At 29.1% G+C, this 25,914-nt stretch overlaps 1 protein-coding gene across 3 annotated transcripts; it reads right to left on the reverse strand.

Moving 5' to 3' along the window:
• Positions 1-1,157: 1,157 nt before the first annotated feature.
• On the reverse strand, positions 1,158-23,580 carry LOC100160512 (protein spinster homolog 1). Of its 3 annotated transcripts, none has more exons than XM_016801351.2 (12): positions 23,357-23,580; positions 13,190-13,451; positions 12,051-12,206; positions 9,897-10,007; positions 9,748-9,802; positions 9,347-9,454; positions 8,672-8,930; positions 8,384-8,577; positions 6,418-6,502; positions 6,108-6,305; positions 5,351-5,512; positions 1,158-1,758 (listed from the first exon to the last, which is right to left on the reverse strand). In XM_016801351.2, the coding sequence occupies exons 2-11, from the start codon at positions 13,426-13,428 to the stop codon at positions 5,355-5,357; spliced, it is 1,563 nt and encodes a 520-aa protein (XP_016656840.1). In that variant the 5' UTR covers positions 13,429-13,451; positions 23,357-23,580; the 3' UTR covers positions 1,158-1,758; positions 5,351-5,354. The 3 variants fall into 3 exon arrangements, with proteins under 3 accessions (XP_016656840.1, XP_008179295.1, XP_001950614.2); XM_008181073.3 differs by lacking the exon at positions 23,357-23,580 and adding an exon at positions 16,236-16,653 and having other exon boundaries at positions 1,158-1,755; XM_001950579.5 differs by lacking the exon at positions 23,357-23,580 and adding an exon at positions 16,236-16,653.
• Between the last annotated feature and the right edge of the window lie 2,334 nt (positions 23,581-25,914).

Here is a 25,914-nt window from a genome sequence, read left to right on the forward strand (position 1 = left end):
AAATGTATTATTTTGTTATTATGTTATTTATGAGGATATATCTATAAACTGCAATATAGATAATACATTAATACCTATAATATTATTATTATGTCCATCGAATAGGTAATTAATTAATTAATCCTTTTTGATTATGACACTTTTTAATATAAAACTGCAGTTTTACCTTTGTTGCTCTGTATGTATTCGATTAAATCTCCATGGCCGATTTAATGACAAAAAGACAATAGATAAGTACATGTAATTTCGTAATGAATTCCAAGCAATAGTATATAGTAATATATTATATATCATATATATATGCTAACGACAAGACAAGACAAATAAGATACATTGCATCATTTATATCATTCTGAAGACTTACTATTCCTACCGTAAAAACGCAACAACATTCGTAGATACATAGTATCTACTATGAGTATATAATATATAATATTATACATTTATATACTATATTATACTATTTATTATTAACATGGAAAATGCCATAACAAACATAAACTTTTTATCGAGCAATATTTTCTTCGGGTCTTCAATGTGACAGAAGGAATTTTGTGATTGCGAACTTTAGGTCCTACATATTATATGTTATATGTAAGAACTAATTAGAGTAAAAATACCTTTTAGCAAGATGAAAAAAATAAAACCATTTTTTTCTATGTAGTCATATTATATATTTTGTATTCATATAGTATATTATACACACTTATGCAAATAAAAACATGACATACACACAGACACACACTCATACATTTACGCAGATACACACAACTGGTCCAACAACATAACATAAAGGAACATTATTGTATACAAAAATAAGACAATTTTTATTTTTTTTTGACAAAAATAAGGTAAAAAAAATTGGCCGAAATTATAGAATACGCGCGACCGGAGTGAACAGCATTTATGTTTATAAATATAACAATAGTATAAATAAAATAAAATAAAATAAAATAAAAATGCTACTCCGCGGCCCGCGCTAAGTCTTACACCAACTCATAATTTATTATAATATAGTTAAATATACTATCTATACGGGTTTCGCGATGTGTATAATAAGCGTATACGAGTGTATATTTAAATGATCATGTGTGTGGTGCATATTATATAGAATAGAAAACCAATACATTATGTGTTACAAAAAAAACAAATACAAATTATTATAATAAAAATATATAATATAATACAAAATAATTTCAATAAACGATATTTTTATCGTTTACGCGATTTATAAGTATATAAATAAAAATGGTATAATTTAAATAAATATAGAGGTAACCATGCAGAACGGTTGCGCCATATATTATATTATATTTATATATATTATATTAATAACGATACCGACTCTCTATGTTTACCGCTGAACAACAAATAGTGGGTTTTATGTATAAAATGAACAAGCCACGAAGGGTGGCCAAGATCTTAAAGCGCGTATTGTGCACACGCGAATAGCCAGAGCCACGTCCGAGACGACGGCGTAGACGGCCGTCAATCAAAAAATGTACAACAAAATATTTACAACAGAATAATAATAAGAATAAAATCATCTTAAACGTTAATTATCACATCTCTTATATACTTGGAATTCTCATAATATATCTATGTATATTATAATTTATAACTTATCGTCGACGGAAAATATTCGTTTCCGTCTTTTTCGTCCGCTGCTGCCACTTTAGTGACGATGACCCCGAGTGGGTGTCCGTCGAGTGTTTTCAAGGTGGCCTCCGCAGCTGCAACTTTACCGATTGCGTTCTTCTGAAACATAATAAAAATAAATTGTAATAAACAGTAGTAAATGGCATACTGTAATAATATATGATTGCGTAACACCAAACGTTAAAAATAATAATAATATAATTTTGGACGGTTTATAGTGATCCCCCAAGTACCACCAGAATTTCACTCTGAAATTTGGCAGTGGCTGTGGAGATATTTTATCGGATTTTCGGGAGGACATGGACCTGCGCTAGACCAACCGATCGTCTCAATGCCGGATTTAGAACAGGTGCCACCCTATGCCCTTTTAAATATGCCGCTCCTATCCCAAGAAAAAAAATGTAGTATTTATTACTAATAAATTTATTTTATTATAAACAAATTAGATCAGTAGTAATTATCAATTCTAGTAAACAATAATACATTTTTTTTTCGATTTCTTGCAAAATTTTTCGCCCTCAAAAATTTGCCAGCCAAGGCGTAAATCCGGCCCTGGATCGTCTGTTCGTCGAGCCCTACACAAATGATCACAAATTGTGTTAGAGTCGTCCGTGTTATTAATGTGCTAATGTGCACAAAATTTGAGTACAAATGTACAATATATTATTTTCCGAATGATACGTGTCTGCAATAATTGCACAATTATTGTGCTCGAGTTGTCAGTTGGAGGGCAAAATAGGAGAAAAATACCTGCATACATATCACTAATATTATATATTTGAAATATAATTTATGTTGGTATATTATACATTATCGTTCTGCTTTTGTATCAGACATTCATTCAGACCAAGCATAGGTAATATACATTTTATAGTTTGAAACTCTATGGTAATAAAAAAAAAATTCAACCAATGTATTTTTCGAGCTAAATACTTAAAATATTACTTATCAACACTTCAGGGGGCAAAAAAAGACTCCGAATTCGAGGGTTTTCGAGTTATCGAGGTTCTAGTTATTGAGACTCGACTTTATTATATATTCAATATATCCTTTTTGTATAGTAATTTATTACCTGCCCGTCACCTTACTATAATATAGCTATTATCCGTCTATCGTAAGCTCAAGTTCTCGACGTCTCGTATCGGCCTTACGTGGGATGAAATGATAGGGGTGAAAGCCGTAAGTTTCCGGTTTCACGACGTCAAAAAAATACACAAAACAAACGATAAAAAGGTCGATGTCCAACGACATGGACATATTATAAGGTACATCGGTATTGGGTGGATATCCGGAGAAAATCGATTAGGTGACCCTCGATCACATGTTCGTCTATTTTTGGTGCACTTGCGGCTGCTTGCGCTTGGTGACAATGATGTATGTCCTGTCAGCGACGGGCTATTGTTTTCTTAGTGCTAAAAATACGCGTCCGGATCCCTGCCGATCACGATAGATGTGTTGCACCGTAGCTTGAAAGTCAGTATAAGTAGTCTTTTTTTCGTTCCTCCCACCCCTCCCCCCGGAAACCGAGGACCACAAGCTGCCATTTTTAATGCCCTTGTCCTTCGAGTCGCTACTCGTTAGTCTGTACCGCACTATAAACGAACGAGTTTTATTCGTAATTTAATTTTTTTTTTTTGAGAAAGAATGTCAAAACGAAATGGACATGGACCTTTCGTTGGTTGAGCTATGTTTGTATCTTATATTTATATTATTATATATATTTGGGTAAAGCCTATTTTATACATTTCTTAAATAATAATAGCTAATCATTTGTCAACGGATGTTTATTGAATAATGTAAAATTAAATTGACGTACTTGTCCTGCAGATATATAGTGAAAATGGTTAAGTAGCTTAATTAAAACGGATTTTTATTCGGGTACAAACGTAGTTTAAGGCTTAAGTAAATAATATATAGATGAGTCTTATTATAATTATTTAATTAATTTAACTAAGGAAGTTAATTAAATATAATTATGTTATGAATAGCTGATAGGTACAGTTATTTAATAAAAGTAAATTATACTTAATGAATTCCAATTTAAAATCCTGTTATGTTTTTATTAGGTATAAGTGATCCGGAATATAATATTGATTCAGGTGTTAGATAAACTTAAGCTAAATCTAATTATTATTTATACATTTATACTTATGTATTTTAACTACTAATTAGTAATTAGAGATTTAACAAAATTGATAGTTTTACATTTAACAGAAAACTGAAAAGTTATTATTATTTATGTTTTTTACCTCTTATTTGCTCAAATTAGAAGAATATAATATTATATGTAGATCATAGCAATATTTAAGATAATAATAAAAACTCTTATTTTTTTTTTTTTTTTGGTTAATGGACAGAAAATAATCATTTGGAATTGTATAGTATGTCTTTTAAAAATAATATTTATTTAATATTTAAGAAAATTTTAAACAAGATACCTATAAATGTATTAAAGTACCACTTTAAGAAATCGATTATTTACTATTTTGCTGTATTAATTAAAGCCTTTTTTTATGAAATAGTTTTGTGATACCTATATCACTACAGATATACTACTATATTCTAATTTAAACACAGATCATAAATGGTTGTTGTCTTATTGAATAATAATTAATAATTACGGTCAATTACGATATTTACCGATCTTAAAGTTTTTAATGAGTATTGTCAACATAGGCGGGCGCACAGGGGAGGGGCAGATGGGCCGTGGCCTATCATGCAAGCGTCACAAGTTTTTGATTTTTTAATTCATAAAACATGACAAATTAAAAGTAAAATTGATACTTATTACTCTGTACTCAATTATAATAAATAAATAATAATTTAGACTCTTGACACTGTTCATCAAGTAAGAATTGGCATATTATATCAATGTCGATGAGGTGATTTAGACATTTAAAACTTAAACTCAAATCGAAAGAAGAATGGAGTTATGAACTGTTACATTTATATTATATAAATGTCATGATACAATATTATCATTAAATATTGCGAAATTAACTGTGTACAATTAAAATATTTCTTTATTAATTTTGAAAAAAAAATGCATTTGTTTTTATTATTTGAATGATTACATATGTTATGCTTTCAATGGTGGGGGATAACGAGTAGGTAAATTAAAGTATAAAATATTTTAATTGTTTCTTCCTTAAAGTTCAAATATCTTAATCATTATTTGCTTGGCCCACCCTGTCACAAATGTCTGCGCTCGCCTATGATTGTCAATCTTGAGTTGAATATATAAATCAAACTTTTATATGAATATTATCCAAATAATTGAATTTATGATTTACATTGTATTTTATTTTTAACATATTTTTCGTATCTCAGATTAAGTTCAGAAAGAAAGCTCCTTATTGGAAAAGTATTATTTAAAAAGGTTTAAATACTTATATAATACAATGCTACTTTTTTGTATGACATTTAAGACCTGTAACGGCAACCCGTGACACACAAAACTTTTTGATCTAACAATAATACAATATGTATTTTTAGAAATAAATATTCTAGTTAGAATCTAGATTTTTTTGTTATTATATTACTTATAATAGGGATGTTTTTTTTAAATTGCTATGCTATTTTTAGCACATGAATTTAAAATAATAAATTGTTGTCGTTGTTGACTCCTGATGTGGTAAATAATATTTTTAATTAATCTAAACTTAATTATTATAAAAACAATCCAATATACCTTTTTATAGATGGTTTTCTAGGCTTGGAAAACCTTTAAGTCCATTATCCAATTCAGAGTTCTTGAAGCCTCCATTTTCGATACCAGCCAATGTGTGAACATTGGTGTTCTTCGATTTTTTCTTTCCCATGAATAACACAGTCATACCAAACATCAATGAACCTAAAATATCATAGTAATTAAACTTGCATACTGAGTTAAAAGAAAGCTTTTAAATAAATATCGGACTAACTTAAAATGCATAGACTAGTATTATTTTTAACTTTCGATTTGGCAATAAATCATAATACATAAGATATCTGGTTTATAGCTAATAATAAAATTGTTAAAATATGTGTGGAATGTATAATATAAAATATGTAAATTTGTATGAACTATAATTGTACCGAAAGGGCACAACCGTATAATTATAACAAATAAACAAATAAGTATAGTAATTTATTTTTTGTACTTTGTTACAGTTTTTGTCCTTGCGTTACCAGTTTGAATTACCAATCAATTCATGTGATTTAATTCATAAGTAATATTCAAAATACCTAATATTAGATTTTGGAACAAAAGTTTTCAAGTGCATTACTATTAGTAATCAACAAAAGCATTGCACATTTAATTTAATTAATTAACCAATTATGTATAATAATTATTAATAGGTATCAGCTATTGTTTAATAAATTTCAATTGTTCCGAGAATGTCTTTTTTAAGGGGCAGTCCCCCAAACACGCATCAATGTATGTTTGCCGCTAGCTTAGAACTCACTCAATAAGTAGAAACCGGCGTAGAAAATAGCCAATGCTGTTTTGTAGTCGTATGCTTTTCTGACGGGTTCTACAAACATAGGAACATTTCCACCGAAGTTGTTCATCCAAAACAGGAATGCACCAACAGTAGTCGACCGGACTGACATCGGCACAGACTCAACAAGTATGGCAAACAAGATACCGAACCACATTTCGGCTATAGTAAATAATAAATAAATAATTATACGTATTATTGTATTATATTTAAGTTATAACGTTAGACAATAAATTAAAATATGAACTTTTGGTATTAGGTGTAGACGACTTACCGAATAAGTAAGATATGGCAAGTGTTACCATGGCTCCGGTTGGTCCTAAGTAAATGCTTCCGTACGCAAAAGGTGTAGCGATTAACTGTAACAGAAAAATTAAAATAAGTTTAAATATACAGAAACTATTTCTAAAGTTTCGTTAGTAAATGTTTAAATTATTTCCGAACAATTTAAAATATAATGGTTTATAAGATAACTTTGACGAATGTGTTTTTACAATGTACAATTTTCACTGGAGTAATTGATACTATTATATGATATTATCATGTTTAAAATCAATCAATTATTTTATCGAATAAAAATGTCAATTGTCTACAATATTATAGACAGTTAATGTAATATCGTTTGTTAAAATTAATATTTATAACCAAAATCCTATTCACTGTCAAATCAATTATTTTTTGGTGTACTTACAAGTTTCAATAAAATATATTATTTATTATAAGTTCTTAATTTTTTTAGTCTATTCAATAGCTTGTTTTTTATTCTTATAAAATTGAATGTTATTTTGATATCAATTTGATATTTGTGTTCAGTTTCACCTATTTAACAATATTATTAGTTTGCCTTATTAGTATGATGATAAATGTATTGATATTTGCTCTGAATAAAATATTATTAGATTAAACTTTCCAATTAGATGACTCTAAATGGAGAGCAAATAAACACAGCTCTATGCTGCATAACGTATTATATACTGTTAAATGTCTTGTTCTCTACCTTTCTTTCAGGTTTTTATAAAATTTCTTATATGAAATTAATACTAGGCAATATAGGCTTTATATACTTTTTAACCTAGTATTATACTAAATGACATACTTTTTACATTTATGATTTTGTTTTATGTGTGTTTAAAATTTTAATTTTTTAATTTATCGGTCTTTGAAATTTTTCAATTATTTTTAAATGAACACATGTAATATTCAAGAATATTTGAAAATATTTTAAAAAATGTTAAGCTTTTTTTAAATAGGTAAATAGACATTATATAGACAATAATTATTATTTTTTTTTAGTGTTATGAATATAACTCGTTACTCAGGACCCTTCTTGATGTTTATTTACATTAGTTAACAAAATTCCTTTTGATGTTAAGTTTTCGATAAAATATTATAATAATTTAGTATTTTACATAATATATTTTACCATTATTCACCTCACAATCTACGATCTACAAAAAATAAATTAATATAAATGATTTTATTAAGAAATATATTTATTCAATTAATTTATAATTGAGCACAAATAATTTTAAAACCATTTTTTAATTTCTTAATTATTATAGTTTTGGTTGAAAATGATGTTCTTTGTATTACATTATTACACAACATTAAAATCAACCGTTTTTAACAATATATGAAGATATATTATATTAACAGAATACTTGTTTAGTTATTTATATTTCAAAAACGTTTTGATTTATTTCAATACTGAATTTCAAGGCTGTACAACTTATGAGCCATTATTGTGGCTGCCAAGTATTCAATTGATTTAATCTTATTAAAAATAGTAATATTCCAGTGGGATTAATATATTTGTAATGTTTGTGTCCGATTGATATTTATAATTTATGATCTACATGTATAACTAGATGAATTTTGAAATAATTGGTTATTGATATACAAATAAACATATATTAATACATGGACCACAATGATTATTCTTAAATAGCATATCTCACTTATTTGAAATTAATAACAGTGTTTACAACATGTGGTATACTGTCATTACTCATTACTGTCAGGGAACTATAGGTACTACATTTTTCATGTGAAATAATATTTTGATGATTGATGCAAATTACCAAATCTATTTTTGTAGGAATGTAGTGAACCAGTTTTACCAATTGTTTTGCATAATTTCATAACATTATAACGTATAAATACTTTATAATAAGTAATAACATTATTGGGGGTAATGTATTAGTGTTAATGAAATTTATGATATTTCCATGTTCACATACCTGACTTATGGCTAGCACAGCTACTCTTGATCTTATTCCATATTTCTTCACGATACTGTCAGAAGTAACTCCACCGATTACCACACCGACGCTACCGACCAAGAATGTGACGACGAACAAAGACCATCCCAAATCGTAACCAGGAAAGATGTCGCGATAAAACAGATCGGCGTTGTAGGCGAAACAGAATCCTCCTGTAAATAACAATACAATCACAAAACATTAAAAAATATTTTCATACATAGTTTCTGTTTAGTGTTTTAGATATTTATTTCTACCAGTCCATACCAGTGTGTCTAATGGAAGCGGCAATGCACAGAATCAAAATTTTTGGTTGGAATAGCACCTTCCAAATGGAGGTCTTCTCAGAACTTTCGGTCGGTGTAGTAGTGGCCTGTACCACGGAACGAGGTTTTGACACTTCGTTGTTATCATTATCGGCTTCTTCGCTAATTGCTGTTCTCTTAGGTTCAGTCATTGTGGTGATAGCTAAAGCTGCTACGATCAGTCCAATCATTCCACTGACATAGTATGGCACTCTCCATCCCTAATTAATGTGTATGGAAAAGTTATTATAACAATTAGTTTGGACGGGTTGAAATTTATGACAATTTAAAATATAAAGTGAAAACTGAAAATTAGTGAGGGAATCATTAATATTGTAGCAGACACGTTCTTCTATACGAGCGAATACAATCAAAACAACAAACGAAAATTAAAATAAAAGTTAAGTAAAATTCTAGCTTACGTACTTAAGATGCTTAAAACAATAGTGACGTAACACTTTTATGAAAATTCATTTAGTAAGTATAAGTATTATAATAATAAATTTTTTTTTTTTTTTGTTATTCTGTGCTTTTTTTATTCAATCTGTTACAAAAATATGAACAATAAGAACAATTGATGACAATGTTATAAAATAGAAAAAAAATAATAAATTTAAATAATTAGAATTTTACTCACCAAACCACCAACGTTCATTTCAGTAACGTACCGGCCGACTGGAAAAGCCAAACCAATACCAGCGTAAATTCCCCAATTAAAGATCGCCATGACTAAACCTCGTTTTTCCTAAATTATAATTAAATAATTATTAAATATGCACTTTAAAAGTTTAACTATGAAAAATAAGTTAAATATTTATTACGAAATTTGTTTTCTTAATATTGTCTTTAGAGTTAAAAACAATTTACCTGGATTATTACGAAAATAATAATAAATAATATTTTTCTACTATCTATAGTGTATATTTAAAAAAAAAAATTAAAAAATAATAAAACTAATTCGTAATAGAAACAATCGATAAGAGATTTATTTTTCATTGTATTTTAAACGAACAAAGTCGTGATTCCGTGCGTGCTTACCTCAGAAAACAAATCGGACAGTATTCCCGTGGACAAGGGATTGGTACCGGCCTCGCTGTAACAAATAACGAAAGTACAATTATTAATCACCGAGGTCGCGTTTTTTGTTGTTACCGTCGTTTTATTGTTTTAAAAATATTGTTACCCACCCAATAGCAAGCATGATTCTGAGAAGTATCAGATGCCAATAGCTGGTAGCCATTCCAATGAGACCGATAGCCGCGGCACTGACCAATGTACATAGAGACAGTAGTCGGACTCTAAAAAATTAAAATACATAATATAATAAAAGTTGTAATAATCACAATATTATGCAGGTTCACGTGAACCATATAATAGACATTCGACATGCGATAATGGCGCAACAAATAATCCAGTACTAAATTAAACTTTTACAACTTTTCATAAGAAGCTGAATATTATAAAATTTGAATTACAATTCTTATATTATCTTCGTTCTATTAAACTAGGACAACTCTTTATTTATGTATTCAACTAAGACGTGGGCTTACATCTAATTTACTATGATTGGTTTTTTCTGGGTTTTCTATAGACTGCATTATTTGTTGCGTATATGTATATCGAGACAGGTATTGGACATGTACGCATACACGATTTAAATACAATAAGTACCCGTTTTTAAAATTATCGTAGATTCTGAGCCGAGCGATGAATGTACTGATTTTACAATGTGTTTTTTTTGTGTGTCTGTGCAAAAGCGCCAGGAAATCAATTAAGTAAAACGGGAATTTTTACTCAAAAACGGATTTTGGTTTTTGAAGTAAATCTAAAAAAATGATTGTAGATACATGACATTTTCACTGAATGTTTATATTAGCATTTCATATACACCATAAGATTTTCAAATATTTTGAATCATGCGTTGAGATATTTATAATAAATATATTATGAAATTTCCGATTTTTATAATTTTTTTTTTTTATATAAATGTCGATAAAAAAATGTTTGTTCAGTCATAATAACCTTGGAAATGTTTGAATTAATTCTTAAGTTCGTTTACCGGAAAGTCGAATTAAATTTTTATGAGCGATTGAAAATTTAAATTTTTACGACATTAGGTATTCAATCGATATCTCATGGAACGTTTTTCTTATTTTGTTATAGAATAACAATAGATACTTGAAACTTACACCAAATGTTTAAATTATTATTTTATATACTCGATAAAAATGTCAAAATATTTTGAGTAGTTTTGAGCTGTTTACAGATATTTTCTTTTTTTATTCTTTTTTTTTTTTTTTAATTGATATTTTTGAAGCCCGGCAACTGTGGCCATTAGCTGTTAGTAGATTTTTAGTTGTGGTTTGTGGTAGGGTTTGAAATTAGTAGGTTTTGTAACACGTGTTTTTGGTTTTGCCAGAATTTTCAAGTGGGCACCCGAAGATATCTGCCATGCCCGGATGTGGGATGGCGGCACTTGTTCTCCGGACACCGTGACTTGCCCGAAGAAAAATGCCGCCTGGTGGCCGGGAATCGAACCAGCGACGGCTGCGCCGCGACCGACGCCTTAGACCACTCGGCCACCTCGTCCCCCAAAAATTTTATTTGTTTGGTCAAAGAGCTTGATAATTTAATACAATAGGTCCTCACATATTGTTACAATAGCAGTTTAAAAATATGAACGATGTTTTTGGATTTGCATTTAAAGTTCAAATTTTAACAACATTTATTTAATTCGAAATGATTGCAAATTATTTTGTAGTTAAACATTTATTAAATGTTCAATTTTTATAGTTAAGGATTGAAATTTTAAACCAAGTTCCACGTAAGTAGTTACCAAACCAAATTAACCAAATAATCTAAAAAATATACAAACACATTTTTTTTTTTTTTTTTATAGACATTTTAAGCTAAATTTGGACGCAATTAGATATTCAAACGAAGAATAACGATTTTATTTGTTTGATCGTAATTTTTCGTAATTATTCCTGGGTACTTGAAGATTTTAAATTTTATTATTATATTTTAAACCCACAATGACATTATCAAATGCAGTTTTTCGGAAAAAAATAATTTAACCTACCTACTGTAGTGCTGATTCCTAATAGAAAATAAATTAATTCAATTACAATAATATTACAAAGTATAATTAGTTATATTATAGGCTGTCAGATCGTCTTCACTCAGAATCGTTTTTCATAATATGCATTGATTTTATATTATCATTGAATTTAAATTTTACACATTTATAATTACAGTGACTTTTCTATACATCTAATGTACAGCAAGCTCACTCGCCCCCTTTATTTTTTCATTTCAATTTCGATTAAAATTTTATTTACCTGTTGAATTTGTCTGCAGCCATGCCGAAAAATACGCCTACGATGGAGTAGACGGCGATGAACGCCGGTCCCGCCAACAGTTGATATTGGAAACCGAGTCCGTTGTAGTTCCATTCGCAGAACGGTGATCCGTCTTCTAGGACTAACAACTCGCACCTGTCAGGAAAATTTTATATCAGTAAAATGTAAACAATACAACTTGACAAAACAACTGCGGTCCAGTGGCGCTCGATATAGAAGGATTTCATAAGGAAATGCGATTTACATATGTTTCGGACGGTTTACCGCGTACCCGTATAAACGTCCGGTGTGTGTGTCGTACTATCTGGAAATTTAGATGCGCAACAAACCATTTTGAAACCATTAGACGAGAAAAAAACGGCCGTCATATCCGTTTGAATATCATATAGTATACACATTACACACTGCAAGGTTGCTACAATACGAATTCGTCGAGATAATAGCTCAAAATTATTGTTCGTGTCATTATAATCAAATAAACTTGACCCGGGCTAATTACACGTAGGTCGGTATATTATACAGCGTAATCGATTTATCGATATAATATTATTTTATCGTTTACTGAAAGAGTATTATTATAATTGTCATTTGTTGTCATCAAACTCGGAACGAGGTCCAGTATGGGTACGACACAGGAGAGCGCGCACGTGTACTCGTACCTATATTAATGTAATAATATTGCGATTATAATGTAGGTAATAGAAAAAAAAAAACGATCGAACAACAAATGAATAAAACACCGTCGGCGGAGACGGCGAAAAGAAATGGTCGAATGCGTTCGTTATTGAGACGTCCGCGATCCGCGTGCAATGTATTTTATTTCCCATCGCGTCGCTGAGTGGCCACGACCAATAACGTAAAAGCCAGTTTTCAGAGGTCGGTCATGTAATATAAAATAATGATATAATAATATAATATATTACTATACTGTATTAATGCGCGTAAGAAGATGATCATAAATCGTTTTATTCATAGAATAAATTTCGCCTAATTTTTTTTGTTTTTTTTTTTTTATCGTATTAATAAGGCTTCTAAGGACATAACATTATTATATTCTATGTTTTGTCACGGCGCCCTTTACCAAAATCCTCTTCATAACAATAAATTATTACACTTACGATCTCTGGTCGGGTGACGTATCGCAACGTTCATGTAACGTGTAGTTGAACACTTTCGAATCGGCCAGGTGTTCCAGAAGCTGACACTTGATGTCACCGTAATGCACGTCTCGAGCCGTCGCCTTGCTGGTTACTCCGATCAAGAAATGTCCCATTTCTGATGTCAAGTAACCCAATGTGAGGATCGTGAGCACGTACGTCTTATACAGGAAACCCAATTTTTTGATGTAGGAATGCATGTCGATAGATTGATATGATATTCCTGGAATGGTATGGTAAAAAACAATAATGATATAATTGACGGTAAGAAAAAAAACATGGTATGAAAAAATTTAGGAAAAAATGCGTAGTCCACGTATGAATCAACCGATCTATAGCGTGCGTGCGTTTGCAGATGGGAGGACCACGGGGTGGAATGCGCACATATTTTTATGTCGAGCTGTCACTGTTACAAACAAGGTTTAAGATTTATAACAACGCGGCGCAACAAACAAGTTCTAATAAGTCAAGGGTGTATTGCGCGAATGCGAAAAATTCATGGTCACTATATATATTATATTATTACTGATATATTATGTGATATAGCGTGTTTTATCTGAACACGTTTTTCTTCGCAAATTTGAAAGTCGATTTATACAGTTTTATGGATAAATTAATACAACGAAACTGATGGAAAATGGTTGCGACTTTTCTTCTCGTAGCGATGGTCATTGTGGTTTGGACAATATGTAATGAGTAATAACAAAAGACGTCCGTCGGCTTTAAAAAAAATCAATCAAAGTTCTCCAATTATGTTCGTCCCATCATGTGGCCTAATTTTACTATTATTTAACACATGCACTCATGCACATAGATATTGTTAAAACTTTATTGTTAAATGAATAAACTAATGACTTAGCAATTTGTATGTTTTCCAATTTTTTTAAAACTTTTTTCATACATTTTTTATTTTTAAACTGCGTAAATCACTTTTTATATAATTACTATCTGTCTTTGACTCTCAGTGCCGGTCCAGTGCGTTTCATCTTTGTAGGGTGTATAGGTATGTTTACATCAGATGACCTCCTCGGACGTTGCGGTGGCGGTTGAACGATATATGCGGTCGCCGATACAAATTCGATCATTTTTATGGTTTTGATATTTATGATAATTATTATTATTTTTCAATCAGAGATACAAAGAATAAATAACATGGAAAAACAATTTCAAGATGACACAGTTAGATTGCAATAAAGAACCGTTTGTTCGCTGGCGACTACTATTATAAACTCAAAACCCAAGTTCATCGGAATCAGTCGTGTGTGTCTTCTGCTCGTGTGTACACGTCGTTTTGAGGTTATTCAGTTTTCACTTTTACTTTTTTTTGCGAGCAAATCAACAAATGGCATCTATTGTTTTCCCGAATACTGTGTAAAAATCTCCAGGGGGTGGAGTGGGGACAACCGAAATTAAAGGAAGTAATGTGTTCGTATAATTTTAATTAAAATACTCATCGTTTGTTAAGATCTAAGCTTAGATCTTTCAGTTCGGTCTTCTCCGCTGACCTTGGGTTGGGACGCATTCGTGAGTTCCGCGTTCGAAGAACGGTTATTGTAAAGCATTGATACTGAGCCAATAAAAATTGTATCGAAATTTAGATATTGCGTTACAAATATTAATTGATATCACGTATTGCGGAAACAAAAAAACTTGACGCAGGTTACGTTGTGAACATGTTTCGAAAGTAAACAGTTTCGCAAATAATAAATGTATATTATAATATAGACCTAACTTATATTATTTGAACATTTTTCGTTATTCAGTATTTAGTCTATAATATTAATGTACCTATACATAATATAAGCAAATTAATGTTTATCTTTTTGAAAGTATCTGTGGTTAAATAATTATTAGTTAGTAGTTTGTACGTTATAGCCGGTTTTCAATAAGTATTGGAATTATTTCTTGTTCATTAATGCATTATTTCATTTTTTTACTCAAAACCGAAGGACATATGCATTTCGGTTCATTCAAATATTAAAATTGTTTGCTTGATAATAACTTGAAATTAGAACAAAATACAAATATTATATGAGCCAGAAAAAAATTAAAAATTCTAAGCTATTGAACCGTAATTATTATATTATTATAAGACAATAATAGTGTACCAATAAACGTAATACTCTCAATAATACGTATCACTAATTACCTATATTCCCCAGAATCAAGATTTGTGAAATATTTGAAAAGATAAAATGTTAAGAGATATAAACACTTACTTTTAATTGTATCCTCTTTTTATAATATATTGTAACCAAACCAATAAAAATAACACGTGTGCACGTGTAAATGTGTAATTCATTCGATAGTGATAATTTAACCGTGTAGTGAACATATAATAAATTTAAATAATGGGCTTACGGGGAACGAGACTTAAAAGACGCACAAGCAAACAAACGCGTGCCGATTGACTTGTATACATCATGCAAGTTCAGTTTTACTGGTTGTGCGGATTTTTTTCTGCCATATTGATCGTTTGGCGACGAAAAGTGTCGTCCTCCTTGTATCCAATTGGGGACAAATATAATATATACGTGTATAATGTATGTAACTGAGCTCACACACACACACATATACAAACACAGACATAAATAATATATACACACATGTACACATAATTTATTATTATTTTCTTTAATAGCATTACGAGTCAAGGCCCATTATTATTGTCTTATTCATATTAATTTTTTTTTTTTTGGTGCATTTTTCGTGTACGTTTATAAAGACGAACAGCTGAGATGAAAATATTGTCGATTCACTCGGGAGTTTTTTTTTTTTTACGTTACTCTCGATTCCGATCCGACTAAGGTTCTTAAGCTCGGCGTATAACACTATGCTCATCAATCTATGCACGCTCTGCAGTTGCAGCATTTACACATATATGTACACTATACACAAACAAACTTACACTGAACGCGCAAACGAAACAATATATATTTTATGAAATAATCGTAAACACACGTGCGGTTTAGCCAAGTAAACTTTCGCATGCCCGTTGTACACGTACCCTTTTAAACTTTAATGATACTTCGTAGTCTCGTCGACGTGTGATGCTGTTGCCCGCGTTTGAACGTTCTGCAGCTGTGTTTATAGTAACGTAATGTTCGTAGTTTACGGTCAATCGGCGTGATGCTGAATAACCCGCGAACTCCTATATTATGGTGTGCGATAAGTATTATTCGACAAAATATCCGTTCTTCGAACTACGGCAGCGGTTTACAAAAAAACTTTAGTTTAGAAATTCGAAGAAATCGAAATACAAAAAAAATTACTATAATCGAATACTATCGGCTCGGATATTATAATATAGGGTTGTAAACAACGAAGTAAACACACAACGTAAAAACAAAACTTGATTTCGCAGAAAATCGCCAAACGGCGGCAACGGTCCGTCGGATACTGGTGTCCGTTGGGATGTTCGGGTCCAATTTAAAACATCGGTCTAGAGGTAGGTACGGGCACAGACCTTGTACCCTCACCAGCGCAAGTAAACCGCCGCCGCCGCGTACGCCGATTGACGGTCACCTCCTCCACCGCCGCCACTGCCGCCGCCGACCGATTTCAAGGTCGACGCATGCCTTTCGGTGAGCCCGACTGCGTTTTTCCACTTTTTTTTCGTCTTCTTCTCGTTTCTGTACACTATATACCTAATACCTATACAGTATTATTATTGACGTGCTGCACTCCATCAGGAAACACTCGATCGGTCCAGCGCGTTGGCAGCCGTAGGGTCTGCCGCGATCACTGTATTTACGTGCTCGCGGGGGGGTGGGGACGGATCGCCTCCGGGAATCAATGCGGTTTTCAATGCGAGTTTGGAATTTTTACCGACGCGAAACATCGTCACAGTAAAGAACGTTCCACGTGTGCGGTTTTTTCCTCGCGACCACACATTGCAGCTTCGGGCGTCGAGTCAGACGGACGCGGACATACCCAATATGACGAGTATAGGTAATCACGTCGTATTAGCATCTTGTATTATGGTATATTTTTAGATATTTTTTTAATCGAGATTTCCGAAGACGTACCTACGATTGGCGAGGATGCAAAAGTGCAAGGGGTGTCATCCATCATTTATTCCTATACCTTGTTTACGGAAAAATAATAATATACTTTCAGTAGCTTTAATATATATATAATTACAATTCTCGGTGTTTAATTAAAACCGTCTCCTCTATAAGTTTCGCGAACTTGTCACTCGTCACTCGCAGGTGGCGTCTTTTTCCAAGTAACTTTGAAATTGTATTACGTGAACATGTCGTCTGTATTTATCGAATCGATTTTCGATTAATAGATGTGTGCACACCTTGTTCGCGCGATCGTGTTCGGCGATATTGAAAATTTGAAAAGTTAGGTAGTCAATAAAATTATGAAAACGATAACATTTAATAACCTGTTCAGTTATAAATATAATTCTGTCTATAGCTGGCAGTTAAAGTTTTTGTCTCACATAGGTACGTTTTTTATAATTTATTTATTTATTTATTTATTATAATCAACGCCAGGCGGCTTTTACACAATTATACAATCAAGAAAAACGTAGATAACAGATAAAGACACATTATAGCAACTTATAAGATGCTTTACATATACTTACTTAAAATTATAATAATAATAATATAAATCATTTTGAAATAAAAATATACTATTAGTTCTGAGTTGGAAAAATCATAGTAAAAATATCTAAACAAACATATTTAAAAGTTTATAATATACAAGTAATCAAAATACGATTAAGCGCAGCTCAAAGGTATTATAATAATATAATATAGGCTATAAAATATTACAATGTACAATGTATATAAGTATTTAGTAGCTTATAATTTATGTTACACAGTAGTTACGTGGAATATGTTTAACACTTATAAATAATTTAGTGAACACTCATGTACTTAGTAGACATCTAACGTTTTAAGTATATTTGTATTATACTTAGAGTATACGTAATATATAATATAACTCATATTACTATATTAGTGTGCATTGATAATGAATAATTTATATTTCACGACATAACAATGGAAAACTAGATTAAACACTATTATTAACTAAATAATATTAACTTTGAGCACACTTCAATATATCACATAAACTGTTGGTATTTAATGTAGTGTGTTGTGTTGATATTAAGTAAAGGTATAATGGATTTTAAATCGTAACATTTAACATTTTGAATGTACAATAATAACGATAATGAAAATATTATTAATTATGAAGAAAAAATGTATGAAGTACTAAAAGTACAACAGTATAATTTTGATAGTAATTTAAAAATATTTGCTTTATATCCTATCTTTTATATTTTAGTGTGTTATGATTTAATAATTACTACCTATATGATACGCAGTTACTTAGGAATGGAGGCCAAAAACGGAGGCCGGCAAACGGATGCATGTAAAATTAATGTACTTGCTAGTTGAGGCTTGAGAAAATAATTATAAAACACTGAACTATAATATAATATTCTAACAATAATTAATACAAATATGATACGTACAATTAATATGATTTATTTATTTTATACAGTTTTCATATTGTTTAGTAAATCAATCATATTCATTTTATCAAAGAATTTACTTAATTGTTTTTCATAAATTAGATACTTTCATCATGCGTACATTAGTGTTGTGTACTATATATAAATAATTCAATCTGGTATATTCCAAATAAATAAATAATAATGTTCAAACATTTCTAACTACCTAATATTAAACAGATACTTAAAAATATGTAATAATTATATATCTGCTTACTTCTGTGCTAAATATACCAAAATAATGAAACTAATGAAGTGAATAGTGAGAATCTAGCTTATTTAATAATAAACTTATTATAAATATAACTTTAAAATAAATTAGAAGCTATTAACAGATTTCGATTTATTCAATTTTAATTTTATTTCTAATTCATTTAAACGTACGCAATTGAATAGATTGTGAATTATGAATTATGATACATATAATATATATGATATGCTGACTGGCGACTGCTTATATGACTAGGTAACTGTTTTGAACAGACGTCTATATCCGGAACAGTAGCCTAGACAACGTTTGAAGGATTTCCGCTTGCTTTATTATAATGGTACAAAATAATTATTTGCGCCTAAATTAATCAAGATTTTCAAGTAACCGTCTGCATTATATTCACTAAGCATATTATGACCATCAATGACCAAAATAAACATGTTATTTTAAGGTGAAAAAATGGTTAGCTAAAACTAATCAACTATAATTACCAAATATTATATAATACATATGGAATATTAGATAACATAATATTATGTAAGTCTATTATTGTATACCTAGTTTTAACACTTACATTAATACATTTTTAAGCTACATATTTAAAATTGTAGGATGTTAAAGACATTATAACAAAAAAATAAGTAGGGATGCGAGGAAGTAAGAGTGAATAAAATAATTTGAAAAAAACTCTATTCATCAAGTACCTACTTTTTTGATAATTGAGGAAAACCAGCTAGAAAACGGAAATATTTACGTAACACCGGCCTTTGACTAAATCAATTTTGTGTTTTTTTTGTCAAAATAACTATAGAGACGTAAAAATTTCACCTAAAATTTAATATAGGCGTGAGCTGTATATTATAAAGTTTAAAATTTTCTACTTTCAAAATTATTGTTTTTAATTTATGTTTAAAAATATTTTTATAGATGAAAAAAATTTGAATACAGACTTCCTATTAAGTTGTTAACCTCAATTTTATTTGTTATTATAGGCAATAACAATAATATATAATACATATCATAATAGTTAATAGCATAAAATATGCAAGGATTTTATCAAAAAATATAATTCAACCTACCATATTACTACAGTTAAATAGAAGAGATAAATTACTAATAATAAAATTAATATAACCTTAGAAATAGAGGCTGACACGCCTTATCGGCTAAAAATGTTTTTTTATATAATAATGTATCAATGAATTCAAATTTAATACATTCATTACTTGTTAGTCTCAAAGTATATCCTACTACACTTAAATCCTTCTATACAGTAGAGCAAACCCTTTAATTTTTGTTAATTTTTAATTTGATAATTTTCACCGAATAATATGGCGTAATTTTAAAAATCATATTTGTATTATGTATAAAACAATAGAATTTTTTAATATTCTTAGCATTTTGTCAATTTGTCGATCAAACTATCAAAATATTAATCAGCTTAACAACAAATTACAATGATATAAATTCGTAACACCAATAAATGCATACTTTTAAAAAATTCATTGATTTTTAAAAAAAAAATTCGGTAAGTATAGGTAGTGTTATTTAAAAGAAACGAAGTTGTATCTGTATGATGTATATTGTATATACATTGTTAAAATTGTTCATAAAAGGAATACTTTAATCATATTAAAAGTTGACCTTGTACGTTGAACTAATTCACAATTTGATATAGAACAGTAGACTTTTATATCGGTCAAGTTATCCGTAAAACACTATGTTATATATCATATTAATAATGAACTGAAAATGTTTCAAACTGTATATAAAGTGGACGCAGCACACACAGTGTTATAAATAATACTAATACCTAATAAATAGCATTGCAACGAAAAACGAATTGTGTACTTTCACCCCCTCAGCCCTATGTAAACGTCCTTGTCCATGATAAAACGTCTAAATCAGATTTAATCAGTTTGCTTAAAAATGTTGATGTTTTTGAACATAAATTTTATTGTAGGTATTATAAATTATAATAAGTTACACCATCGCGCGAAAATATTAACCCTGGGCGACTGAGCATCAGTAAAATAAAACGTGATTTTGTGTTTTTACTTTATTATATTGTTATATTAATAAATAGCTTATAATTATTTTTTTTTATCAGATAATAGACTTTTCATTATTACATTTTGAACAATATCATTTTTATTCTAAAAAAACTGTTTATTATAGTAATATATTACATTCTTTCTCGGTAACATATTTATTTATTCCGTAGATATCACAACATTCCAATAATATTTTTAAAAACAAAATCTAAGTAATAAAATACAGATATAAGTATAAAAGTAGAAAATAAAATCAATATTAAATTCTTAATTTAAGACTCTTGTGAATATTTTCTTTGAAGATTACCACATTAATTTAGTTAGAAAAAAAAAATGTCTTGTGTATTTTATTGGTATAAAGTGTAACGCCATATACACTAGACTGTATTCACTTTACATTAGATATGCTTGACTGAATACAATTATTATAGAGAGTATGGCAGTGTGCTGGTAAAATATATAAATATAGGTACGGACCGTATAATACAAGTTAAAATAGTTTATACACGTTCATAACAAATATCAAACATCGATAGTATCTAAGATCTATTTTGATACAACACGGATAACAAAATTATCATTTTTATATTTTACTAAACAATTCTTTAAAAACAATAATGACTACCTAGTACCTACCTACAACCGGAAACTCGTTTTGTTATATAGTAGGTGTTGATAGTGCCTCACCATTATAGTAGATTACTGTAATGGAAGAGTTAATTTGAATTCAACGATATAACATAAAAATGTATTAAATCATTGGGTACGCGAAATATTAGTTGATACGATGTGTCAGCCTTAATTTTAATTTTTTTTGACACAAAAAGTTGTTATAAACATAAATCAAAATAACTAAAAAAATCTAACATTTCATTAGCTTAAAATGAACTAAAATATTTTTAAGTTTAGTTCATACTTCGAAAATGCTAATATAAATATTTGGTGAAAATTGTATGTATCTGTGGTTGTTTATTTTTTAATTACAACAAAATAACATACCTAATCCATTTTGTAAAAAAACTGGTATTGCTTAATTATTTCCGTTTTTTTGTAAACAATTTTAGTTTTATCCAACTATTTTGTAAATAACTAAGAGTCTTAACTTTGACCCCTTTCTTTTAATTACCAACTTAATCTAATATCCTACCAGACCATAAATCACACTAAGGTGTAGATTACATTATTACAGAAATAAAACCTCAGAATCTAAAATAAAAATCAAATATAAATTAAAGCAGATATACTCAATGATATATTTAATTTCAGATTATCACTTAAACAAAACTAATAATAATCTTATATTAATATAAATGTCATCTTTTGACAACATATATAGTTATTATTTATTTGGTGTATAAATTAACATAGTATTACAATAATACATCCATAGAAAAAATAGATATGATAGAACTATGTAATACCTACGTAGTTCTTTGTTTTTTTTTTAAATTTTACTTAGGTTACCTACCTTATATTTGAATAATGATTATAAATAATTGTCTTACATTTTTTATAGTTTTCATTTCGAATAGTTTGGACGTAATACATTGTTCTTACCAACCTAAAATATTGTCATGAAGATTGATTAGGTTATGAAGAGCACCTGTTCTTTTGTATTGGTTAGAAACTAATAAAATTATAAAATAGGTATAACAAATTCAACAATCTTTTTAACCTTAAAAGGTGTTTTGTCGTCCAAATTATTTACTTTTATATTGTATTTTATAATAATATAAAATTGTTTAAGATTAGTTCTTGCGTACTATATTTTCACAAATTATCTTAAAAAAACAAATTCTATAAAGACAGGAGGAATTTTTAAGTAGATGAATAGTGTGACTATTAAACAGATCTTAACAAAAAGTTTTGTATTTTAAGGTATATAGATAGCTACGTTATACAATTCATTAAAAATAAATAATATCAATTTTTATAGGTTATTTAATATGCAATAAAATGTTGTGAAATTTAATTACTTTTGTTAGCTTTCTTGTACTGAATAATAGATTAAAGTTAAATTAGACACACTATACACAATTAAACATATTAATTGAAAATTGTTCAATAAATAACAAAAACTCTATGAGGTAACAATATGTTTTAATAACAAATTAAATTTTTACATTTATCTATAAATTCGGTCATTTGTATTATGTAAAAAAAAATACCGATATTTTATACAAAGCTTTTAAATGGAAGTGTTGTTTGCTTACGTTATTGTATTTGTTTTCAAACAATCATTTAAATACATTTAATAAATAAAAGTAATCATCAGTACAAATCATGTAAAATGTAATTAAGAAGAGGAAATTAGTGTTACTTGTTACCTGTATTATCAGTAGTCCATATAATTTTTATATACGTGCATGTATATTGCGTTATCCTCTTTGGGTTTAAATTTAAAGAAAAAAGAAAATGGTACGTAGTAGTGAAAAATGATTTTTTTTAAAAACAATTTCCAACTTGCATATTTTTAATTAATTACTATTGCCTTAGGTATTATAGGCTATCTGGCTATCTGGCAAAAAACACTCGTCCACCAGTTGTAGCCTGTAGGAATCCGACTAATGACGTTAATAAAATATAATAGCGTGTCTACAACTGTAACTGGTAAATTAATACTTAATACACATAATATTATAGTATACAATAATAACAATAATAATAATATAGACGTGTACATCGTTTGAGTTAGTATAATATAGACACAAAATCGAGTCAAGGTCCATTATTATCGGTAGATTAATAATAAACGTTGTTAATGATGAAAATAAAACGGAGTTAATGTATATTAGGTGTGCTATATAGTGTGCGCGCGCTCAAACGTCTTGTATTGTGTCCATTGCAGGTCTCACCGAACATATAGGTAGAACTCAGAGACTCGATGACCCTAAATAAAAAAGAAATAAAAAAAACAAACAAAGTAAAAAACATCTACGCGTACTTGTGTGTGTGCGAATATTACGAAACACCAAGGTACACCTATATATGATATAATATATAAATATGTGTATGTTTGTGTGTGTGTGTGTGTGTGTGTGTGTGTGCGCGCGTATTATGTATATAAATAATCAGCACAATCGGAATATATAAAATTCCTTAGAATATGTGAGTTTGTCCAACCGTGACCGAGCATAATAAGTGTTATAATGTTAGAAATGTATACAGCAATTAGGATTTAATTATATAATATGATTGTTTCTTCTTTAAAAAAAAAATAACGAACTTATAATATGGGGAGTACTTACACGGCTACACCTATACAATAAAGTACCGCATCATCGTGTTATTCGACTCAAATAGAGCATTGCCGGTGTAAGCTTGTCATTATTAGGCATTTGCATGTGAAAAAAAATGTTATTTATTATGCATAGCGATATATAAGTAATACAAATAGATATAATAATTTTCATTTCAAGGGCATATCCGTTTTAATGGTATGATTCATCTTATAGGTTCAACTCGCGTACATATTTTTATATGATTAATAACTAATAAGTAATAACAATAATAACTATAATAGTTATAATAAATAATAATTATCACACACCACTGGTAAAAACAACAAATAATTATACAACAGAGAATAATATATAAAAGATATCATACTAAAAATGTAACCACCTTCTAAATAATGTAAGTACGACACCTTTTCGTTCACTGACTAAAATATTATATAATTATTATTTTTTTTTTAAATATTTTTTTAAAAATAAGACTTCATATTTGACCATGAAATCCACTCATCTGTCTGGTATTCATAGCACCCCGTGTGGTTATTAAAGTATGTTCACACTTGACGCTAGATTGCACAAATTACTAGGATATGTTTACGTGGACAGTTTCGTGATCAGGAAGAGTATGAAATTTCAAATTTGTTACACGTAATTATATGTAACATGTTTGTATTGTTGTAAAATGTATAAAATGTATTATTATGTTCGAACAGATTGCACGCAGCATACTGCATAGTTTACATACTTCTATTACACTTATCAAATTGTAATCTAAGCATGATTTCCGTAATTTTATTTAATTTGTTAAATATAAATACAATGGGTTTAAAGTGATTAATTTGAGACTTGACATTTTTAATATCATTTTTTGTCCATTATCCCATATGATTGTGAAATGTTAAATATTTAAATTATAAATATCAATAATATTAATATACATATAATAATAAATTCCTAGTTCCTAGTTGCATTTTAAATGATAATAATTATAAGTTATAAAAGTAAAATAATATTATTTTGATATAAGTATTTTATTTTATTTACTTGAGTGTAGAATGTTGGATTTTTGCAAAACATTTGTTAAAGGGCCACATATGCGGCTACCGCTTGTATAGAGGTAGGTACTTATTATTATAACGTTTAAATTGTATACTTATACTTATCAAATAATAATAATAGTTTCATTATTAGAATATTTTTTACTTTATGTTTCAACAAGAAAGCTCTATGAAAAACCGATTACTAAAACCGTCGTTGACACAGACGGTTTATATATATATATATTATATGGTAATTGTTGGACCTCCTAGATCCTATATAGTTGTTCTGCTCCAGATAGATCTTTACTTTATCAGCTGTACTTATAGCTTTACGCCCTTACTCCAAATTAGTGGTCAGGACGCTACTAGTTTTTTGGAGCACGATCACACTACAGTTACCCCCCCCCCCTCCCCCCAAAAAAAGTAGCTCGCTATCGCTACTAAAAATGTTATTATTGAAAACTAGTGTTTGTAGTTTGCAGTTTGTACTGATTTGACATTTGGTCACTGGACAGGGCTCAGGATAAAAACTTCACTAATCATTATCATTATCATTATCATAATATAAATAAACAAAAATAATTATAATTGATGTTTTAATAATCACCA

This window comes from Acyrthosiphon pisum, chromosome A3 (assembly GCF_005508785.2).
Source record: "Acyrthosiphon pisum isolate AL4f chromosome A3, pea_aphid_22Mar2018_4r6ur, whole genome shotgun sequence".
Lineage (NCBI taxonomy): Eukaryota > Metazoa > Arthropoda > Insecta > Hemiptera > Aphididae > Acyrthosiphon > Acyrthosiphon pisum.